General features: G+C 44.3%; 1 protein-coding gene across 1 annotated transcript in view; it reads right to left on the minus strand.

Annotated features, from left to right (window-relative positions):
• Positions 1-21,124, minus strand: part of RYR3 (ryanodine receptor 3) — a 371,986-nt gene that overhangs the window by 204,022 nt on the left and 146,840 nt on the right. The window contains exons 20-27 of the mRNA XM_060096078.1: positions 20,145-20,361; positions 15,551-15,655; positions 13,807-13,910; positions 12,453-12,536; positions 10,657-10,816; positions 8,773-8,920; positions 7,696-7,901; positions 6,929-7,103 (exon numbers count right to left, since the gene is read on the minus strand). Of these exons, the coding sequence (XP_059952061.1) occupies positions 6,929-7,103; positions 7,696-7,901; positions 8,773-8,920; positions 10,657-10,816; positions 12,453-12,536; positions 13,807-13,910; positions 15,551-15,655; positions 20,145-20,361 (1,199 nt within the window). The remainder of the gene's footprint in view (positions 1-6,928; positions 7,104-7,695; positions 7,902-8,772; positions 8,921-10,656; positions 10,817-12,452; positions 12,537-13,806; positions 13,911-15,550; positions 15,656-20,144; positions 20,362-21,124) is intronic.

Genomic DNA, 21,124 nt, shown 5'->3' on the forward strand with positions numbered 1-21,124 from the left:
TAGGCCCTAGGTAATTTAAAATACTGCCCCCCCAAAAAACAATGCCTAAAGAATGACTTGGTGTAAACCACCCAACTTTTCTAGGTCTCAGCATCTTCCCCAGTGAATTGAGAGGTCTAATGGTTCATGTCATTTTGAGAGTACGCTCCTGAGAAGTTTTGGATGCTAACACAATGACTCTGCTTGTTTACAAAATACAGTTTACAAACCCCATCCTCCCAGCCTTCTGCTGTAGCCCCCTCCTAAGCAGGAAAGCGAGATTTTCAAGCAGGAGACATAGAAAACTCTGTTCACTCTTACAGTGACTGCCTCTCCAAGCTCTCTTCTGTATCCTCACCATACTATAACACTGCCAGGCAGAACAGACCCAAGGCAGAAGTTCAGATTATTTGGTGTTCTTGTTTGTAGGCTATTTATGAGTCATAATTGTGGACCAACAAATCAGCAGAACTGGGAAAGCACTAATTATCCCAGATCTGGGAAGATGTGCGGCAGGCAGCCAGAGGGCAGCTGAGGCTGCCAGGAGAGCTCAGAAAAGGAGGAAGGGCTTGGAGGCTGGTGGCTAAAGCAGGGCTTGGAGTCCCTACAAGGAAAACCGTGTCACTCCTAGGATGGCGGTGCTTATTTAAGGGGACGTTTAAAGGTCTATTTTGAGAGAATTTATGTTCAACAGTAAGTCGCTCAGAGAGACCAAAGGCAAAATGCACTCCTCCTGGGCTTCCCTGGTGGCGCAGTGGTTGAGAGTCTGCCTGCTGATGCAGGGGACACGGGTTCGTGCCCCAGTCCAGGAAGATCCCACATGCCACAGAGCGGCTGGGCCCGTGAGCCATGGCCACTGAGCCTGCACGTCCGGAGCCTGTGCTCCGCAAAGCGAGAGGCCACAACAGTGAGAGGTACCGCAAAAAAAAAAAAAAAAAAAAGCACTCCTCCTAAAACCAGTGCTTATATACTATTATCTAAGCCACCAAGTTTCTATGTAAATAAGTCTCATAAGTGAAAGATAAATCCCTCCCAAGCTGAGCTGGTTGCTTTCAGAAACTATGAACTCATTTAGGACACTATTTAATACTATTTCTGAGTAAGAGAGCTCCAGTGAAATCCTAGCAATGATGGTGACGTCTGTACAAAGAGCCTCCTCCCAGGACCACCAGGGACTGGTGGTCCCACCACTCGGTAAGGCAGACCGTCTGGTCCATCAGACAAGCACAGATTCATGCACCGTCCTGAGCATTGCTATGTTTCTGGCATGGCATTTGAGACTTGGATAGATGAAACTATCCCCTTCTAGAGACAGAGATTTTTATAAATGAGGAATCTTTGGAGATCTGATTCCAGTATGGAATAAGGACTGATTGCTGGCAAAACTTTTGGGTCCCTACTGGCCCAGCGGGCTCTGCTCTGTGCTATGAGAAGATGTGAAGGAAGGAAAAGAAACCATCCTGATCAACAGCAGCTTACAGAAGCAGGGACAACAAATGGAACGCACAAGAGTGAATGTTGTGTGGTAAGACATCCCCACTTGCAAGACAGTACTTTGGTTTTCAACCTGGAAAAGTACCACTATAGTAGTTTTATGTTGGAGACATGATTTTGAAGCGTTCCATCCGTGATGTGAGCTGAGATAGGACATCTTAAGAAAGTCTCTCTTGGATGTGGAGAAAAGGCAACCCTCCTACACTGCTGGTGGGAATGTAAGTTGGTGCAGCCACTATGGAGAACAGTATGGAGGCTCCTCAAATAGAGTTCCATATGATCCAGCAATTCCATGCCTGGGCATATATCCAGAGGAAACTATAATTGAAAAGGATACATGCACCCCAATGTTCAAAGCAGCACTATTTACAATAGCCAACACAGGGAAGCAACCTAAATGTCCATCAACAGATGAATGGATAAAGAAGATGTGATACATATATACAATGGAATATTACTCAGCCATAAAAAAGAATGAAATATTGCCATTTGCAGCAAAACGGATGGACCTAGAGATTATCATAGGGAGTGAAGTCAGACAGAGAAAGACAAATATCATATGATATCCTTATATGTGGAATCTAAAATATGACATAAATGAACTTATTTAGGAAACAGAAACAGACTCACAGACATAGAGAACAGACTTGTTTCCAAGGGGTAGGGGTGGGGGAGGGATATTTGGGTGTTTGGGATTAGCAGATGCAAACCATTATATATAGAATGGATAAACATTCAGGGAACTATATTTGATATCCTGTGATAAAGCTAATTGAAAAAAATATGAAAAAGAATGTATATATCACTTTGCTGTACAGCAGAAATTAACACAACATTGTAAATCAACTATACTTCAATAAAATCAATAAAAAAAAAAGAAAGTCTCTCTTCCCCTTTCTTCTCCAATAACTTGAATGTTGGGATAAGTAAGCAGCAGGTTCAAAAACAATGAGGACTTCTGAATAACCCAGACCATATCAATGACTTCCTAGTTATAGACCCCCTGACAATGCAAGATGCATGCAGAAAGGAAGAAAGGTCATATCTGTAGGAGGTCTTTTTTCTAAGGAACTTGGGCTCCTCTTTGTTCCTAAGCCATCAGCAGAGGGGACAGTACTTTGCTGAAGATAAATCTGAAGGTTTGAGGAGCTAACAGACTTGACCAAGGTTGTAAGAAGGGCAAGTGACAAAATGGGAAAAGATCCCACACCCTCTGACTCACAGAGCAGCTGACAGTCAGTGTGCAGGAGAGGGGATGAAGGTTACAGGGGGTGAATGCCCCAGATTTAAACAGCAGTTATGTCCTAGGGCAGAGGGCTGTACACATTACAGAGCAGAGCGCTGTCCCTCTGAGGCAGAAGCCATCTCTATGGGGGGAGAGCTGAACACTGACTGAAAACAGACTGTGAAACAAAAGTCGAGGATGTCAAAGCAACAGGAGGGAGTGTCAGGGACCTCCTCGGGACTAAGTGGGCACAGCAGGGACAGCTCTGTACAGCAGCAGACGAGAAGCTAAATCCCAGGCTTGAGCCAGAAAAGAGAAACTCCAGAAAGGACCGAGAGCAAAGCTACATCTTCAAAAGGCACCAGCACTTTCTCCTGGGGAAGAATACTTGAAAACTGGATATATTTAATCAGCTCTCTCCACCTGGGGGAGAGACTCCGCTCCATTTCTACAACTTCTTTACTTGAGGAGTTACAACTTCATGTAACTTGATAACTCTGCTTTATAGCAGAGTTAAAGGGGAACAGATAAAGGGGAACAATGATGATAAACCCTACCAGCTAATATTTATCAAGTACTTTCTAGGTGTCAGGCCCTGGGCTCAGCTCTCTACAGATTTAGCTCATTATTGTGCCCATTCTACAGATGAGGAAAACGAGGCCTAGCAAGTTGATAACTTGCTCAAGTTCTGTCTCTTGGTAAGTATGTGAAGCCAGCATGTGAACAAGGCTGCCCAAGAGCAGTCCAGAGCAAGCAATGGGGACTGAGGCCCGGATGACTGCTTTCTAATTCTTATCTCCAGTGACTGGCTTTGTGATGAACTCTTCCTTCACTTTTCAGATGATTTTCCTAAGTGTCATGTAGTTGATTAGTTTGCCTCTAGATCAGGCAGCTGGAGACCTACAACCACAAAGTGCTCCAGGCCCCTTGGAGGAGAGGGGCTGCCTTCTTCAAGTGGCCACACGGCTCCCTGGAGTTGATCTGGATGGACAGATCCACTTGGTAAGGCTACCTGGCATTACTGTGAACAATGTCATGCACACACAAGGATTTACACAACTCAATTAATCCCTAGCTTCAAATGAGACGGGAGAAGTAAGAAAACGGAAAAATAAAGGGGAAAAGCGGTACTCCATCCCTACATGCGGCCTAGCAGAAGTAATTATGCTGACATCATTGAAGAGGTTTGAGGAGAAAATTTGCAAACGGCCTTACTTGGAACCTAGATGTGCATAGAATTCCTGTTCTAGGAAAGGTATGTCAAGAACACACGCATTTAAATCCTGCAGAGGACCCCAGGTTCTGATAAACTTTGAATCACAAGGCCTCATACGGCTTTGTGATTAGGAGGAGAGTCAGCCAGGAGGTCATCTTTTTATAATTCAGGAGCTTGGAAAGAAACCAATTATCTACACAATCCCAACCATGGAGCCATTTTTAGTCCATTTCAAGCTGAAGAAAGACATGAGAGCAAATCACTCCCAGTAATGGAAAGACTCAGATCTTGGGGAGAGGTGGTTAAATGACTGTCCAGACCATCCCTGGGCTGTTTCTGAGAGTCTCAATCCAGCAGCTCACATTTTACCCATTAATTTTAATTTTCTAAGCCTCACAAAGATGGTGTTCGGGGACAGCACTGATGGTCGCAAGCCTTGTAGAAAACACAGGAAACAAGAGGCCACATTCCCCTGTCATAGCACCCATCCGGGGAGAGAATGATAGAGGAAGCTTGGGTACCAGTGTGTCTGTGCGCAGATGGCAGCAACACTGCCCGCAAGGAAGTTTCATCTGCTGCCTACGGAAGAGCTGCCAGCAGAGCTGGGGGATCTGTTAAACCCTGACAGGCCAGTGGCAGGAAGAGCCTGGGAGGCTGCCCCTGCAGACGCTGAAGCTGGAGCGAGGCAGGAGGTGCCCCAGGAGAGTGCCTGGTACAGGCAGAACAGGACACCAGCACTGAAGCCTCTTCCAGACAGCATGTTCTGAGGCCTGGCACCATGTGCAGAACTTTCTCTTCCTTTCCTTTAAATGGGATAAAAGAGAACACTAATAGCAAAGGTTTCACCGTGGAAGCTTCTGAGCTTCCAGATGCCTTTTGGTGATAACAGTGTGAGCTGTGATGGTCCAGGCCAGGGAACAATGATTAGGAAAATTCTAATGAGGCCGATAAGAGTAGATAATCTATGATACAGGAGAGGATGGAGATGACAACTTATAAATAACCCAGAGGAAAACAACCAGCCAAGAATTGTAGTGCCTGCCCCCATTCCTTCCCCCAAAGGACTAAAAACTTCATACAGCGCAACTCCCTCTGGGGTAAATGGCCTGCATCAAGGCTGGGGTGCTCTTCCTGCTCTAGGGAGCTACGCTCCTTGGGGATGAATCTGAATCTTCTAATTCTTCATTTTCCTCCAGCCTCATGAAGAAAGCACTGCCTGTGATGGGTACTTGGTAAATATCTGTTTCCAAAGAGCAGGGTCAGAGGATGCTCTTCTCCGCTGCCCTCATGCCCACCGACATGATTTCCCCCTCTTCGCCTCTGAACCAGTGCATAAACCATTCTTTCTGCTGGCAACATCTTTCCCAGCTGTTACCAAAAACATATTTTTCAAAACTTTGATATTAAACCTTTTTAGAAGGCATTAAAATATGACCCCATCTGGCTTCAGTCATCCTGTCTTTCTAGGAAAATATGTTGACTTGCAACTTTTCTATTACCCCAAATATGTGGTTCTTAGAAAAATCTTTAAAGCTCTTTTAAGGTACAGTTGGATATGCATGTTGCAGATAATAGATGTCTGCAAAAAGTGTGAAAGTGATTTGTAAAGCTAAAACACATTGTAAATACATAATATTTTATATGTATTAAAAATACATACTCATCCGCCTGCCAATGCAGGGGACGTGGGTTCGTGCCCCGGTCCAGGAAGATCCCACATGCTGCAGAGCAGCTGGGCCCGTGAGCCATGGCCGCTGAGCCTGCGCAGCCAGAGCCTGTGCTCCGCAACGGGAGAGGCCGCAACAGTGAGAGGCCCGTGTACCGCCCCCCACCCCCCCAAAAAAACTCATGTATTTCTGCTGCTCTTGCCTGTGCAGTTTTATCTTTTTTAACTTTCAGGGTGGGGAGAGAGGGCTGTTTCTTTTTGTAAAGTCTCAGAAATTTAAAGCTACCAGGAACCCTAATCATTTACAGAGGGGGAAATGAGGTAAAAAGACATTAAATAAAGTCAACCCGAGATGTCACAGGTGGGAAGGGCAGAGGCAGGACAGGAAACCAGGCCTCCTGACCCAGAGCAGCCTCTTTTCCTCTCGACCTCCCTGGCTCCTTCTCATCTGTGCTGAAGCAGCAGAGAGTGGCAAAGCACCAAGCACAGGGGTGTGATCACAGCTGGTATTAAGTCACTGCCATAGAATTTTACAGCTGAGAAGGAGGTTGGCACTTATGCAGTCTATCATCCTGTTTTCTGGTACAGATGAAGGAGGCAAAGCCCAGAGAAGTCAAGCCAAGCCTGTCTGGGAGCCACACAGTTTGTTAGGAGTGAGTCAGCTAACTCACAGTCCAGTGCTCCCTTCTCCTGGTGCCAACAGCCTCGGTACATAACGTAGCTCTGTAGATGGGAAATAAGAAGCGCCCATCACTCCTCTGTGTAGCTGGAAGCACTGCCCTGACTGCAGTCTATTCACAGCCATGAACAAGTGCAACTGTGCTTGGGTTTCATAGCATCCTTGACTTTCAAAATAAATTCTGTTGCATTCAAGGGAACAGCTAAGTCACACTTCTGTGTTTCAGTGATTCTCATCAAAGCATCAAGTTCAATTACACAGACATTCAGATTGACAATTCAATTCAGAATATGAGGATAATTCTTTAACTCACCAACTTTTCTCTCCTGCCAGGGATATTAGTCCACATGCAATTAGCATTTCCTCTGTGATACCGGGAAACGTGAGATATACCTTAACATGCTAAGGCACAGGGCAGGGGATTAGAGGAGAGCCCCTTGGTCAGTCTCTCGGCAAGTTCAGACTTACATTTACACTGCACACATCAACTATCACTATTATTTGTCTTGATCCTTCAAAAATGATAGTATAAGATCTCATCTTCACCACCAGGGTTTCAAATCTGCAAAGGTCAGTGTGTCCTAAGTGAGGAAGGAGAAGATCTCACCCTGCTCCCTGGATTTCCCTTCATCCCGTGGAGGTGGAAGCGGGGAAAGCTGGTGGATTTACCATTGTCAATCTCGTAGTCAGCGAAGGCAAGCTCAGAGCCTTTGTTGGTGATCAGCAACTCCCCATTCAGCGTGAAGATCATTGAAGCATCATCCAGGTTAATCATACATCCAACCACATCTCCTGGCTGCCAGGTCCGTCCAAAATACCCACTCCCTTGATGCCAACGCTGGCCCTAGAAAACAAGAGCGAGGGCTTAGAGAAATGGAGGTCCTAGCCTAGAGGGCCCTGTACTACTGGAGAAATGACCCCATGAATAATTTCTCCTAATGGGCAGTGGTACCTGGTTTCTACAAGGCATTTCCCTTTCTACCAAGGACGACTCACAGGGAGAAATGGTCTATCTACAGATGAATGAAACCAAGATAAACAAGGCTCATCAGAAAAGGTGGCCTGAGTCTAGTCAGGCCTAGTCAGCTATGAAAACAAGCCAAACTCCCTCTAAGACAAAGTGGTAAGATTTTCCCTCATACTGGCTGCACAGTGTTCTGTGAGCCTCCCCTGCAGAGGGGAACATGGGCTCAGAGGCAAGGCAGATACGCAGGTGACTATGGAAAGGACGAGAGTGTGCAGGCCTCCCCTTCTCCAGAGGAAAGAGCGAAGGGATAAACACTAAGTGATGATCATTCTATGGTCTCAATTAGCCAGTGTGGTGGCTCCTCCCTTTTGAAGCCAGAGATCCAGATACTCAGCACTTTTCACTTCTGGGGAAATATTTGAAGCAGAAAAACCCGGACTGAGGACATGCGGACACCAGCCAGACTCACCCTGCTGCCTTCAAACACAAAGGCTTGGTCATCGGCCCCCAGCTCAACGTCAGGCCGACAGCCTGGCCTGGCCCAGCCGACACGCATGTCTCCTCCAGTCACCACCTCAAACTCAAAATACCACTTTCCAGATCTCACTGCATAAGAGCGCTCTACCCGGAAAAAGCGGATCTTGTCTATGCTGACTTTCTCCACAGCTGGGTCAGCTATCGAGAAGAAAAGGAAGTAGAGGGCGCAGGAGGGAGAGAGAGAACATAGGTTTAATATTCAGGGAGCATTCCTCAAAAGACTTTCAACAACAAAGGCTGATGACAGATCTCCTAGGAGCCGATACAGCATTCTGTTCATAATATAATCATCACTATCATCATCATATCATAATAACAATACAAGCTACCATTCAGTGAGTGATTGCTTTGCAGTAGAAACTAAATCTCAGGTTTTCCTCACAACAATCCTATGAAATCAGTATTATTGTCTTCTTCTTACCGATGAAGAAATTGAGGCTCAGAGAGCTTCACCTGTTTAAGGTCTTAGACCCCATAAACCAAGGAGAGCAAAGATTTGGACCCAGGTCTGTCTTCCTCCAAATCCATCCCCTTAACCATGTTTTATGCCCCACTAGCCTATGGTATCCCCTGGGGTATGAGATGGCAGTGACATGTTAAATAATCATAAGCTGGTGATTTTAATCAGTGCTAGAATTCAATTTAGAGATGACATTACCTGGCCCCAAAGTAAGCTGATATTCACGTTTGGAAAACAAGAGAAATAAAGGTAACTTGGTTTTGTGACCAAATATCCCGAAAAGCTCAGTTATGCTGGAGGATAATTTATTCCCTGTGGGATTATGTCATAGACGTGCTCGTTACAGAAACATCTGTCAATGGGACACTGCTTTATTATCAACATGGCCCCTCCTCCCTCCCCCCACTTCTAAAATACACCATTGAGTTTAGCACTCTTTAGCACCACCAGCATTTCTAATAGTGCAAGTTAGACCTGTTGAAAGTTAGCATTCCGCCAGAAGACCTGTTTAGTAAACTGGGGCCAGAGTGAACAATCTCCACTGATTACCTAGTTCTTGGTCTGATGGCTCAATGTTATAGCCATAACCAACGAAAGTCCGAACAGCTTCACGAAGGCTATCCCTATTTGACTTCTTGGTACGCTCATCCAGTAATGTATATGGCACCAGACGGGGATTTCTTTTGTTCTTTAAATCCTGTGTGAAGCCAGAGAAAAGAAATGCTGAGAAAATGCATTATCATCTTTACAAAGAGCTTGTCCCACTCACATACTCCCAGCAACAGTCCTGGTTTCCTCGGGTGAGTCTGCTAGCTCTTCGTCCAGTGCCTTGATATTTACCAATGTACATATTTGCCGCTTCAAGATTAAATGAGTATAAATGGAAAATTGTACTAACATTCAAAACTAGCAGTAAAAAAACCATTTCAATAATGCCAGCCTGTGAATAAAATGACGTGTCATGAAATTGGTTAGAAACCTCCATTCCCAAGGCAAGGCAGATGGGGGTTTGCATAACTATTCCCTTATGAAAGATCATGCCATGATTCAAACAGTTATGGCCTCCTCACAACAGATTCTTTTTTTTTCTTTATTTTATTTATTTATTTTTGGCTGCATTGGGTCTTCATTGCTGTGTGCAGGCTTTCTTTCTCTAGTTGCGGTGAGCGGGGGCTACTCTTTGTTGCGGTGCGCGGGCTTCTCATTGCGGTGGCTTCTCTTGTTGTGGAGCATGGGCTCTAGGCATGCAGGCTTCAGTAGTTGTGGCACGTGGGCTCAATAGCTGTGGCTTGCAGGCTCTAGAGCACAGGCTTGGTATCTGTGGCACACGGGCTTAGTTGCTCTGCGGCATGTGGGATCTTCCCAGACCAGGGCTCGAACCTGTTTTGCCTGCATTGGCAGGCGGATTCTTAACTACTGAGCCACCAGAGAAGTCCCAACAGTTCTTAATAGACATCTCTGCTCACAGAGAAACATCTGAAAAGGTGGCAGAGCCACAGTGGGGCCATTCATTGTAGTAGGCACATATTTGTATTACAGTCCTCCTCGGTTCCTTAATGGGGACTAAGAAGACAATAATGACAACAGCAGTGACAAGTCATCATAACCTAACATGCTGTTTTGAACCCCCAACTCCCTTCCCTGACATAGTTTCCACAGTTGTGGTCTTCTTGGTTCCAGACATGTGCAGGTTTGGAGGCTCAGGAATGAATGAACATGTGTGCACACAGCTATCCTTGAACTTCCCTGATAATGAGCCCGGTACTTACTGAGATGAGGGGGGCATTTCAGAGTGAGAGGTGTACCAGATGGTTTGGGCCGAACCCTGGTTCCAAACTCCACTTAATTCCTTGCTGGGCTCTCAGGCTGCCTCTGGATAAACTAAGAACCCTTCCCAAGAATCTTGGCCCTGTGGACTGAAGTAAGGGGGCACAGGCTTCTTGGTGGGCTAGTCTGCCTCTCTCCTGGGCTAGCTTCTCCTCCGTTTCCCCTTCAGTGGTAGATACTTGGGACCATCCCAGAAATACTGCTGAGCTGTGACACGGATTTATGTGAGTCTTATCTTGGCCTTGGAGAGTGCATGAAAGCTCAGCACTCCATGAGGCAAGCAACAAGATGGGGAATGAGAGAAGATGCAGCCAGTGGCCATATACATAGGGCAACATGATCACAAGTGGGCCAGACCAACAAAGGAAAGGTAAGCCTATCCATTGCTGAAAAACTGGAATTATGCCTGGAGTTAATATCAATGTGGCCATTACAACTTCCATCCAGTCCCATTATTCTATAAATAATGAATGTGCTGAGGCATGAGGAACAGAGTGCAAGGGCAACCTCCACCTTCCAATCTAATACCCACCAAAGCAAAATGGCATTTTAATGCATGATCACATCTCCTGGCTTCTCCAGCAGACCTGACCCAGCACTTCTCACCTGTTGAATGCCATAGGTCCATCCTTGTCTTATTCTGTCTTTTGCCCAAACATTGTGTGCATTTTCTGCAAGCTTATCCACTAAAATTTCTTGAGGAGGTAACAGCTTCACATCAGACAAATCCAAAGGGGCTGGCTTATAGCCATTGGACATCATGTAGCTACAAGTAAATGGAAAATATATATTTTGAACAGAACTGTACGACTCCCCCATTCCAGATTTTAGACCAATAGCACAGGGTCAGAACACTAGGAAAATAAGGCTACAGTCACAGATTCTATCTTTGGCAGAATGGACAGCTCAGCTCTATCTCAAGCCTTTAGAAGAAGACCTTCATCCACCACCCTTTTTGCCAATGCATGTCACAGATTAAGGCGACTGTTGGAGAAAGTGGATGGTCTGTGCAAATCCACCCTTACTCCTAAGAAAATGACTCTGCCCTATAAACAATGGCACATTCAGTGTAATGTAACATCACCCGAAGCTCCTTGGTCTCGCTTCAAAAGCACAAAAGCTTATGTCCACATTGGCATGGACAGGACCTTGAGCCAAATGGTTTCTTACAAATCAGCAAAGAATGATCACTCAGACTTAGAAAACTAAACCTTTATTTTGAGAATTAAAAAAAATCATAACATTAGAGAATCTGTGAGCTTGAAGTAATCTTCATGGTTTGCTGTCCAGTCCAGGAGTCACACATGTCTGTAATTTGATAGATAATTTGATAGATAACGTGAAGATGGGAAAAGCTCAGTGTGAGTCCAGGTAGATGCATTGTGTGAGTGGAGAGGAGCAGGGCCCCGTGTGGAGTGACTCACAGGAGAGTAACTGACCACAGTCACGTGGCAATGTGAGTCCAGAGGCATCCAGGGCCCCAAGACCACGGACTGCCCAGATCAGGGCCAGAGCCTAAATGTGATGACTTGCAGACCAGCACTACTCGACCCAAGAACCTGTGAGCAGCGCGAGATACAAGGTCGACTGTAGGCATGATATTGCCCCTCATCCACCTTCTAGGGATGCCTGACTTTGGGCAGAGTCAACATGTGTTGTTTGCTGAGCACTGCCCCCAGCCACCCCTCAGCGGCTGCCTCTCAGATGAGCTGCTCTTGGCACCAGGAGCTGCCTCTAAGAGTACAGCTTGGCAGCTTGGGAGTTTCACAGGGAGGAAGGGGAAGATAAGCATTTGATTAAGAGCTGGCACTGCCTTGGCTCATAAGTCATTACGACACCTGGGTGTGAATGCGTGCGCACCCGAGGCTGGCACGTGTGCGGGTGAGCAAGGGAACCAGGAGATGTGCCCGTGGGCTTGCACCTGAATGTGTGAGTACACATGGCTCGGTGAATACACGGACGAGAGGGAGAGGACACATGCAGATTTAGGGGCCAAATTAAATCTTGGCAGGGACACACATTTCCACAAGGGACTTACAAGGTTGGCCCAGTGACAGAGGACTGAATCTCTGCTGTGGCTACCGACGATCTTCAAGCTCCTGTGCCAACTGCTATTCTTATAGACCAACACAGCATATACATCTGAGTGCCACATCTCCTGGCTCAAAACTAACAATGGTAGATAGTAGTGTAGGTCCAGGCAGAAGCACTGGAAATACTCTACTTCAGCCGGCTTCCATCTGGGGGTTTCAGGGCAGTCTAGGTACCTGGTGGAGACATCCTGAGCTGGCGCTAGAAGTATCTGGGGCCATCACCTGCCTCTGTGCATGGGCCTCCTGTCCTCCCAGTTTAAAAATTCAGACTGAAGCATTAAAGTCTCTGACCATTAAGTGATCACCTACTTTTTGGGCAACTTGACCTTCCTGAGATCCTCCTCAGCAGCTGGGTTAACATGAGCGATGTGGCACCCCAGGGCCAGGAGGGTTCTGTGACATAACGGAGAGAGAAAACAAGGGTCAACTGCAAGGTGAAGGACAGTGAGAACCCTAACCTGTGTCTGAAGTGATAAAAAGACAATGTTCATTCACTTAGACCAGAGGTTGCCAAAATTTTTCTGTAAAGGGCGAGATAGGAAATGTTTCAGGCTTTGTGGTCCTTATGTCTCTGCTACAACTACTCACCTCTGCCATTACAGAGTGAAAACAGCCATAGAAAATACACAAACTGATGAGCTTGGCTTTGTTACAATGAACTTTTTTACCAAAATAAGTGGTTGGTTAGATTGGCCTGTGGACCTTAGTTTGCCAACTCGTGATTTAGACGGTAGCAAGAATGCAACAAAAAGTTAGTTAACAGCCCCTTTGGGAGAACCCAGAGGTCAGCAAGTATTTCCCACGTGCTCCCTGTATGAAGTGTCTTGAGCTGTGTTGGACACCATGAGGTACCAAAGCCACATCCTCAAGAAGCGCTGGTGTGATGGAAGACATCACATACGGGAAGCCTATGAGACAAAGCAACCTGATGGAGCATCATTGTGCCAGCAAAACCACAGTGTTAAAAAGTTCTCCACCAACTATCAGACAGAGAAATACAATGCAGAGAAGCACAGGTAACAAGCACAAAGGGAATTCGAGAAGGGAGATATAAAATGGGGCTAAAAAAATGAAGATCTGAATCAGGGTTTAAACCACAGGTGGGATCACAGAGAAGCTAAAAGTTACTTTTAAATTGAATTTTTGTGAATTAAACCATGTTTTCCCATTCATTTTTAAAAATGCCTTATCTTTTAAAAAATATGTATCATCTCATTTAACCATTACAACAATTATATAGAGATAAGAACTATTACTATCCTCATTTTGTAGTTGAGAAAATGGAGACTTAGAGAGGTTAAGTTGTCCAATTTCAGTATGACCTAGAACCTACTATATATCTTATCTTCTTTCCTTGATTATACATGAACTAGAAGAGGCACTTGGCCCTTTGATTATAAGTTTCTCTTCTTTTTTTTCTGCCTACCTTTTCCCTGTTCCTGGCAAATAGCAAATGGTCTCTAAAGAACTCTATATGCTAAATAACAATAGTAGACGTGTTATTCACTATGCTGAATCCTTTCGTGGCATGAATAATCCCCATCCTGGCTAATTTGTCAGAATGCATCATGTTTTTGAGAGACAACAGGTTTGTAGTTTAGTTATAAGGCATTAAGTCATCCACTCACTGTTTAGTCCAAATTCAATTCAATTAAACACTCACTTTAAGGTTTCAGTTGACATTTGTAGGTTATAATTCTTCTCAGTTTCAGGCAGCTTTGAAAACTCGACAAGGCAGGGGTGTTGTCTTTTATTGTCATCTCGTATCTAGGTGACAATATAAGAAAGAATATAATTTAAGTTTTGACAACTGGCACTGCCCTGGGAAACAGAAAAGGACACACTTTGAAACATGGCCCAGGTAATTCATATCAGGCAAGACAAAGACAGCTATTTGTTGATAGGCAAATAGATGATCTTCTCTCTAATAAATGATACACGCCGTCCCCAGGCTGCCAGTGGCTTGTGTTCTGATTGATTCTAGTCAAGTGTCTGCATTCCGAACATCTTTCCCAGAGAAGCTATTTTATGCGTGGTAGCCATGCTCCTGCCTGTCCAAAACTCATGGAACCATAGTGCCACTGCAGGGTAGCATTCTTCAGAACATAAAGGACTACAGAATCTGGGCCAGCACTGTCCAATAGAAGCACAAAGTTAGCCACCAATGTGAACCACATTTGTAATTTCAAATTTCCTAGTAGCCATATAAGAAAAGCAAGAAAACAAAAACAAAACAAAATGAAAAACCAGGTGAAATGAATTTTAATAAGGTATTTTACTTAACCCAATACACCTGGAACCTTACCATTTTAACAAGTAATTAATATAAGAAATTATTTCTGAGCTACTTTATATTAGTTTTTCATAGAAAGTCTTGAAAATCCAACGTGTATTTTACACTTACAGCACATCTCAACTCAGACTATTCACATTTTAAGTGCTCAGTAGCCACATGTGGCCCATAGCTATTGTATTGGATGGTGTAGATCCAGACATTAACTAATTCATTCATTCATTCCACAAACATCTGTTGAATGTCTACTATGTGGTGGGCAGTGAGCTAGACCTTAGGAGTTCAGTGGTGAGCTGGGGTAGCCCCAGCCCCATGAAGGATACAGTCTGTTGGAGTAGTAATACAATCATCATAGAAATAAATTTACAATTGCAATTGGAATTCGTTCTCAATGGAGAGGTTTGTGGTGTTAAAAGAGCATACAGCAAAGAGGTGGTCATATATAAGGAGAGTATTTATGGGAGCTATATCAATATATAAGTGCTAGAGTGCAGGGACACTTTCAGTAACTGAGCTGCAATGTGCATAATCGGAGAGTGTCAGGGTCGTAGGGAGTTTCAGAATCACAGATCCTTCTGCCTTCAGACACGACCTTACACAAGTCACAGAACAAAGTTAATTTACATCCTCTTTGAAAAATGTTTTCTAGTGAAAGAGATTCCTTAACCTCCTCTGCGTGTCCATTAATCTTAGTGATGCATCTGAAAACCACACTAAACAAATTCTGATTCACAAGAATGAATCAGCTTCTTTTCACTAGCCATGCAGAGAGAACAGCTTTTTCTGAAGAGAAAGGGAGATCTGAGGCTCTGAAGGAGGAGCTAAGGGTTGACCACATTCTATATTCCCTGAAGAAAAAGACCAGCATCTGGGAGAAAGAAGGAGACAGGCTCCTGCGTCTGTCTGTGCAGAGCTGGTCTCCCCAGCACTCCTGACTGCAGTTCAACAGACTCCCAAGCAAGGCTGCTGTCCTCAGTGAGAGCTGGATGGGAGTCAGTAAGAACCAGTGGGTTTGGGCTTGTGAGGTTTGTTTCTCATTTGAGTCTTTGACGAACGCCTCCAGGTAACAAGGCAACCCAACCCTCCACCCTGGCCCGGCCACTCAAACACATACCTTGCCAAAAGTCCAGCCAAGCTCTATTTTATTCATTCCCCAAAGCTCGTGGATGTTTTCAGCCAGCCTGTCTCGAATCTTCTCTAGGTGAGGTGGTAAAACAACCTAAAAGGAAAAGGAATAAGTGAGGAGTGAGAACTGCAAGAATCAACTGTATTGAAATCTGTCATAAAATCTAGACAGATCGCGTGCCCCAGTTGAATTCTCTACACATCACCCAGGAGGGGCTACTTCTAGAGATTCCTTCCTCTCTTGGCTTCCCCTGGACCGTATCTCCCCTTCCTCTATACTCTCTCCGTGGGAGATCTCATCCACTTGTAGATGGTCACTCCTGACCATCCAGCCTCCAGCCATGGTCTCTCCTGAAGTTCAGACCTACTATTCCAACTACCTGCAGGATTTTCCCACCAGAGTGAACTCAGCATGTTATTCAAAGCTGAATTCATTATTTTTCCTTCAAAACCTTTTTCTTGTCTTATTTGTATTTTCTCTTTTCGTTGAATGACCCCACCATAAAGTCATCTTAGTGTCTTTTCTCTTGGCATTACATCCCCCACCAACATCTAATCAGTCACAAAATCCAACATGTTTATTTCCTAATCATCTTTCTGAAGGTTCCCCTCCTCTAAGTCACTCAACCTCGTTATTTTCTACCCGGACCATTGCAAGTGCTTTACAATTGGTCTCCCCAACTCCCCGTCAATCTATTCTTCACACTGCAGCCAGAGTCATGAGCCCACGACAACACAACCACATCAAAACACTCTCCTCCTGAGTACCTCCAAGTGCCCCTTGACACTCCCAAGACACAGACTAGGTGTATTAACCAAGCATATAGTGCCATTCTTCAGTCCTCACGGACCTCCCAAACACATCCTTTCAAAGCTCCTGAAATTCTCCCCAAAGGTCACACTGTCGCTCAGTTCTGTGCCCTTGCACACACAACCTTAATTCTTATTAGTACTACCCATGATACACATAATATGTATACCCCTCACCCCCATGCCACATGGCAAATGACAAAGACTTTCTCCTTGGACCAAGCTCTAGATGGGTGCTTCTGAGCCATTTTTGATTAGGCTCGATCCTTGGGCCTTGTCCTCAAGATCCCAGTTTTAGCTAGAATCTTGCTAAATTAGTTTAGTAACAACCTACACCCTTGATATGTGATCACCCTCCATGTCTGATCAAACTTATTCATCCCCTATCCTCCCCCAGGTGATATCAGATCTATCTGACCTGCCCTCAGTAAGAATCCTGTTAGATCAGTTTAGCAAGAATCCATCCCAACCCCTGATGTTCCTCTTAGTAATTTTCCATCACTGACATGCCCACCCCACCTCCACCCCAAACCTGCTCCTTGGCTGTAAATCCCCAGTTGTTTATGTTGTATTCAGAACTGACCCCAGCTCTATAGTGGAGTTCCTTTTCCCCTACTGCAATAACTTCTAAGCAAAAATCTGTCTTTACCCCTTTAACTGCTGTCCAGCTCTGGTCTTAATATAAACTCCCTCAGTATTTATCCTTCTGGAGTTAGCTCAAATGCCTCACTACCTTTTGGAGGTCTTCCCCAGGTACCTTCAGGAAAAGTTTCTCTGTGTTTTCCTGGTACCTTGCTCATGTCTCTCCACAAAGGTCACAAACTGGGGACTCAAATTTCTCTTTTTTCCCCCTCTTTCTTTAATTTACTACTACTATAATTATAACAATAAACAATTAATTATTGCCATTTTCATTTATTAGTTGATAGCTCCTAAGAAATAGGAGACTTCATATAAAAATCCAGACTTCTAATTTCCCTTGACCAGTTGAAAGATTGCTAACATTGGCCCCACACTTTTGCCTGGCAACTAGTCAGCTGGGGCTAAGAAATGGCCCCCTGCTTTAGGAGGGCCTGCACACTTGACCTGTTTCCCTTCTGTATTACCTCCCTGGCTCCTACAATTCTAGCTCTATTATAATGATTATTAGTGTTTTCACTACTTGCAAAAATCCCAATTATTTTCAAGGAGGGGAGCTCATGGAAAAAATGTATATATATATTTTTTTTTGTAGAAAAAGTATATTAAGTCAGTGATGTATAAGGAAACCACAGAGAAAAGTAGCAATAAAATATTTTATGTATCATAACCACTACTGGCCTTTCAACTAAAGACACTCTTTAAAAAAAAAAACCAACTTATTATTGAAAAGTCAAAGTTAAGTGACATAATGTTTTGATAAGGCGCAAAGTGGGGAAAATTATTAGTAAACAAATGACAACTGTATTTGAGTTTTATTGGTTAACTAATATAACCTGTTTAAATTAATCACAGCCTGAAGGGGGATTTCCATGTGAAGGAACCACTTGCTTCAGCAAAAGGGGGAAAGGTGGAAAGAAGCCTCCACAAACAATCCTACATCATAATTTCAGTGACCTCAATTGGTGACTAGCTGGGATAGAGTAATATTGGCTTGGTAACTGCCTCCTGGGTGTCTGAGGCCTGAGACTGACGTCCCCAGGGAAGGCTGCTAGGAGCTGGGCTCCTCCCCCACAGCGCTCAGCAAGGGCCTGGGGGTGCTTCAAGCACTGGACACAGGTAGCACTGAAGGACAGGGATCTAGTCAACAACATTTTATCTGCAAACTGGTTAATGTGCCCCAAGCAGGATGGAGTTGACTGTGTATCTTGTATTTAACGTCTCTTTAGACAATAATTTCACAGACTGATAGATTCTAAAAAATTACAAAGTCTCATTCAAAATAATAAATTGCACCTTTCCAATGAGAACTTCCTTATTATTTGATTCCCAGCAACATTTCCCTCATTCCAGGGTCTATACATATTCAGCTTTGGGTCCAGACATCAAAGTTCATCTGGCTTGTTGATTTATCTCCACTCTCTGATTTTCAAGTCTTCTATTCTGTATGTTTACAAACTCTTCTCACTCTGGTCCAGCCCTCCTTTCCTCCCTCATCAAAACTTCCCCTCATTCTTTTGAACTTTCTTTGAGGCTTGCCTCCTCCAGGAAGCCTTTTCTGAGTAATACATACGTCTCTGATAACTTGGTAAGGAGGGCAGCACAGAGAAGTAGGAATCATGTCCATGAGTACAACCTCTCCCTGCTTGGGCACTAACCACCTTGTATCCACAGAAAAGCTAGTTTAGTTCTTTGGCCCTCAAACTTCTTATCTAAAATACACAGCAAGCAGATGATCCGATTCCTAGGATCACCTCTGGCTCACAAACTCCTACCTCACTTCCTACCAACATTCTCAACTCCAGCTATATTCCTGGTGTTGTACGAGGCTCTGTGAAGCAGGCAGAGAGACACTGATTTCTAGACAATGAGAATTCACAATCATTAGCTACAGGAGGTAAGAAGCAGACGCATGACCACACACACAGAGCTGAATGTAATAGGGTCATAGAGATATTATGGGAAAATATACTCTAGAGACCATCTACAGGTTAAAGAGCCATACTCCTACAAACTATTACCCGAAGTGCCTCAGAGACAAGGTGCCTTTACATTTATTTTCTCTAACATCTAGAATAGTGATGTGAATAGCACTGGCGTGGCAGAGACACTGGAAAGCTGTTGTATGTTCCTCATCATAACTGTGTGAATGTGTGTCTCTCAAAACAGAGACCCTGGGAAGGGAAAGAAAATGTCCATTTCGAAGTGAGAGAGTGGCATGGACATATATACACTACCAAATGTAAAACAGATAGCTAGTGGGAAGCAGCCGCATAGCACAGGGAGATCAGCTCGGTGCTTTGTGACCATCTAGAGGGGTGGGATAGGGAGGGTGGGAGGGAGGGAGATGCAAGAGGGAAGAGATATGGGAACATATGTATACGTATAACTGATTCACTTTGTTATAAAGCAGAAACTAACACACCATTGCAAAGCAATTATACTCCAATAAAGACTTTAAAAAAAAAAAAAGAAAATGTCCATTTACCAGCACCTTCTGAGGCCTCCATGCTCTCCCCTGTTGCTTTCAGTTTTACTTCCCACGCTTCTCCTACCTGCTCCTCCTCCAAGCATCCAGCCACAGGAGAATATTCATTGCCACCTGTCCCTATTTTGTGTTTCTACTTCCAGGCTCTTATTCATCCCATTCCTGTTACTTCACCCCTGGACGCCCCTCCCCATTTAAGTTTATTAAAGGTCCTGACTGAATGCCATTCTCTCTACACAGACTTTTAGAAACATTCTAGTGTAAAGGATGTCTCTAGCATTTATTTGTGTACACGATCATTCTGCATATTACATTTGGACTTGAAAAAAAATAACACATTTGCTTCTTATCACTTCAGCTTGGTTGTGCATTCCCAGAGAATACAGTCACACGTCTGCCTATGCCTCACAGAACCTAGTACAGTGCTTTGCATGTAGCAAGTGCTTAACCGTGTTCATTGGTTGCAAAATCCTTCAAGAGCTCAATTGCCGCATATGGTGGAAACGTGAAGAGTAATGGTTGTCCACATGTCACGACAACTCTGTAGAATGTATGATAAGAATGTTTCAAAGACAGTGCAGCAAGGAGGATTTAACCCTATTACATCATCTCCATGGGCTGCCTTCTGTTGGCAGCTCAAACCTACCTGACTGGTATCTATGGGGCACGGAATGAAAGAAGCTTGGGAGAGGAACTGGGTGGTACCCAACAGGTCTCGAACTCCTTCAGCATCACGTTTATACTCTTTGACAGGCTCCAATCTCATCTTTTCTTTTGGAAGTAAGGCTTCGTAGCAAGGGGCATAGCCAGAGGGAGGCAGGAACTTAAATTCTCCGTGACGTCCCCCCAACAGGAAACGTACTCTGTGTTATTTGGAGAAACCAGGAAGAGAGAGGTTAAAAAATATATATGCCAGCCCAAATAAGTGAAAGTTAAAGATCAGCTCTCCCCACCCAAATTATTTTTTGGGGAAGTGAATGATTTCAGATTCATCACAGCAAACACTCTAAAGTACACAACAAAGCAGTGGAGAGAAAGCTGACTGTCAATTCATAGTGTCCGTGATTCTCCGTTGACCATGTCAGCTGAGTTCTTAAAAATGAACTTATACTTTAAAACCACTAGATTTTAAAAATCAAGTTCATCTTACTCTAGTAGGGGAATCATTACTGTAGCTATTATTACTACAGTTTGAAAAGAGTAACAGTGATAATGATGATGACATTTTCTGAAAAGATCACATTCAAACTACAGCATGAGAACTTTAAGTATTTTTACTTGAGAGAGTTTACTCACACAATGATGAAAGAAAACATGATATAAATATTTTGGGAAAATAGGACATTCCCATTTTAAGGTTCAGGTAAAAGATCAAGTAACATGAGAGTATTAAACAGAAATGGTATATGCCAAGAGGCATTAATAGAAATGATAACACTGAAGAGGCTGCAGTTCCCCAAAATAGCCATATGAGGGCGACTGTGAGGAAGCATCAGCAGGTGGTTACAGCCATGGGGGGGCCAAATAGGCATCAGGTGTTTGCTCACTAGGGTCACAGTGCCTTCTCAGGGGCACCACTGCCTTGCTGCCATCCAGGCCTGATGCTCTGGCCCACTCCAGCAGTGC

Source organism: Mesoplodon densirostris, chromosome 4 (genome assembly GCF_025265405.1).
Source record: "Mesoplodon densirostris isolate mMesDen1 chromosome 4, mMesDen1 primary haplotype, whole genome shotgun sequence".
Taxonomy (NCBI): Eukaryota; Metazoa; Chordata; class Mammalia; order Artiodactyla; family Ziphiidae; genus Mesoplodon; species Mesoplodon densirostris.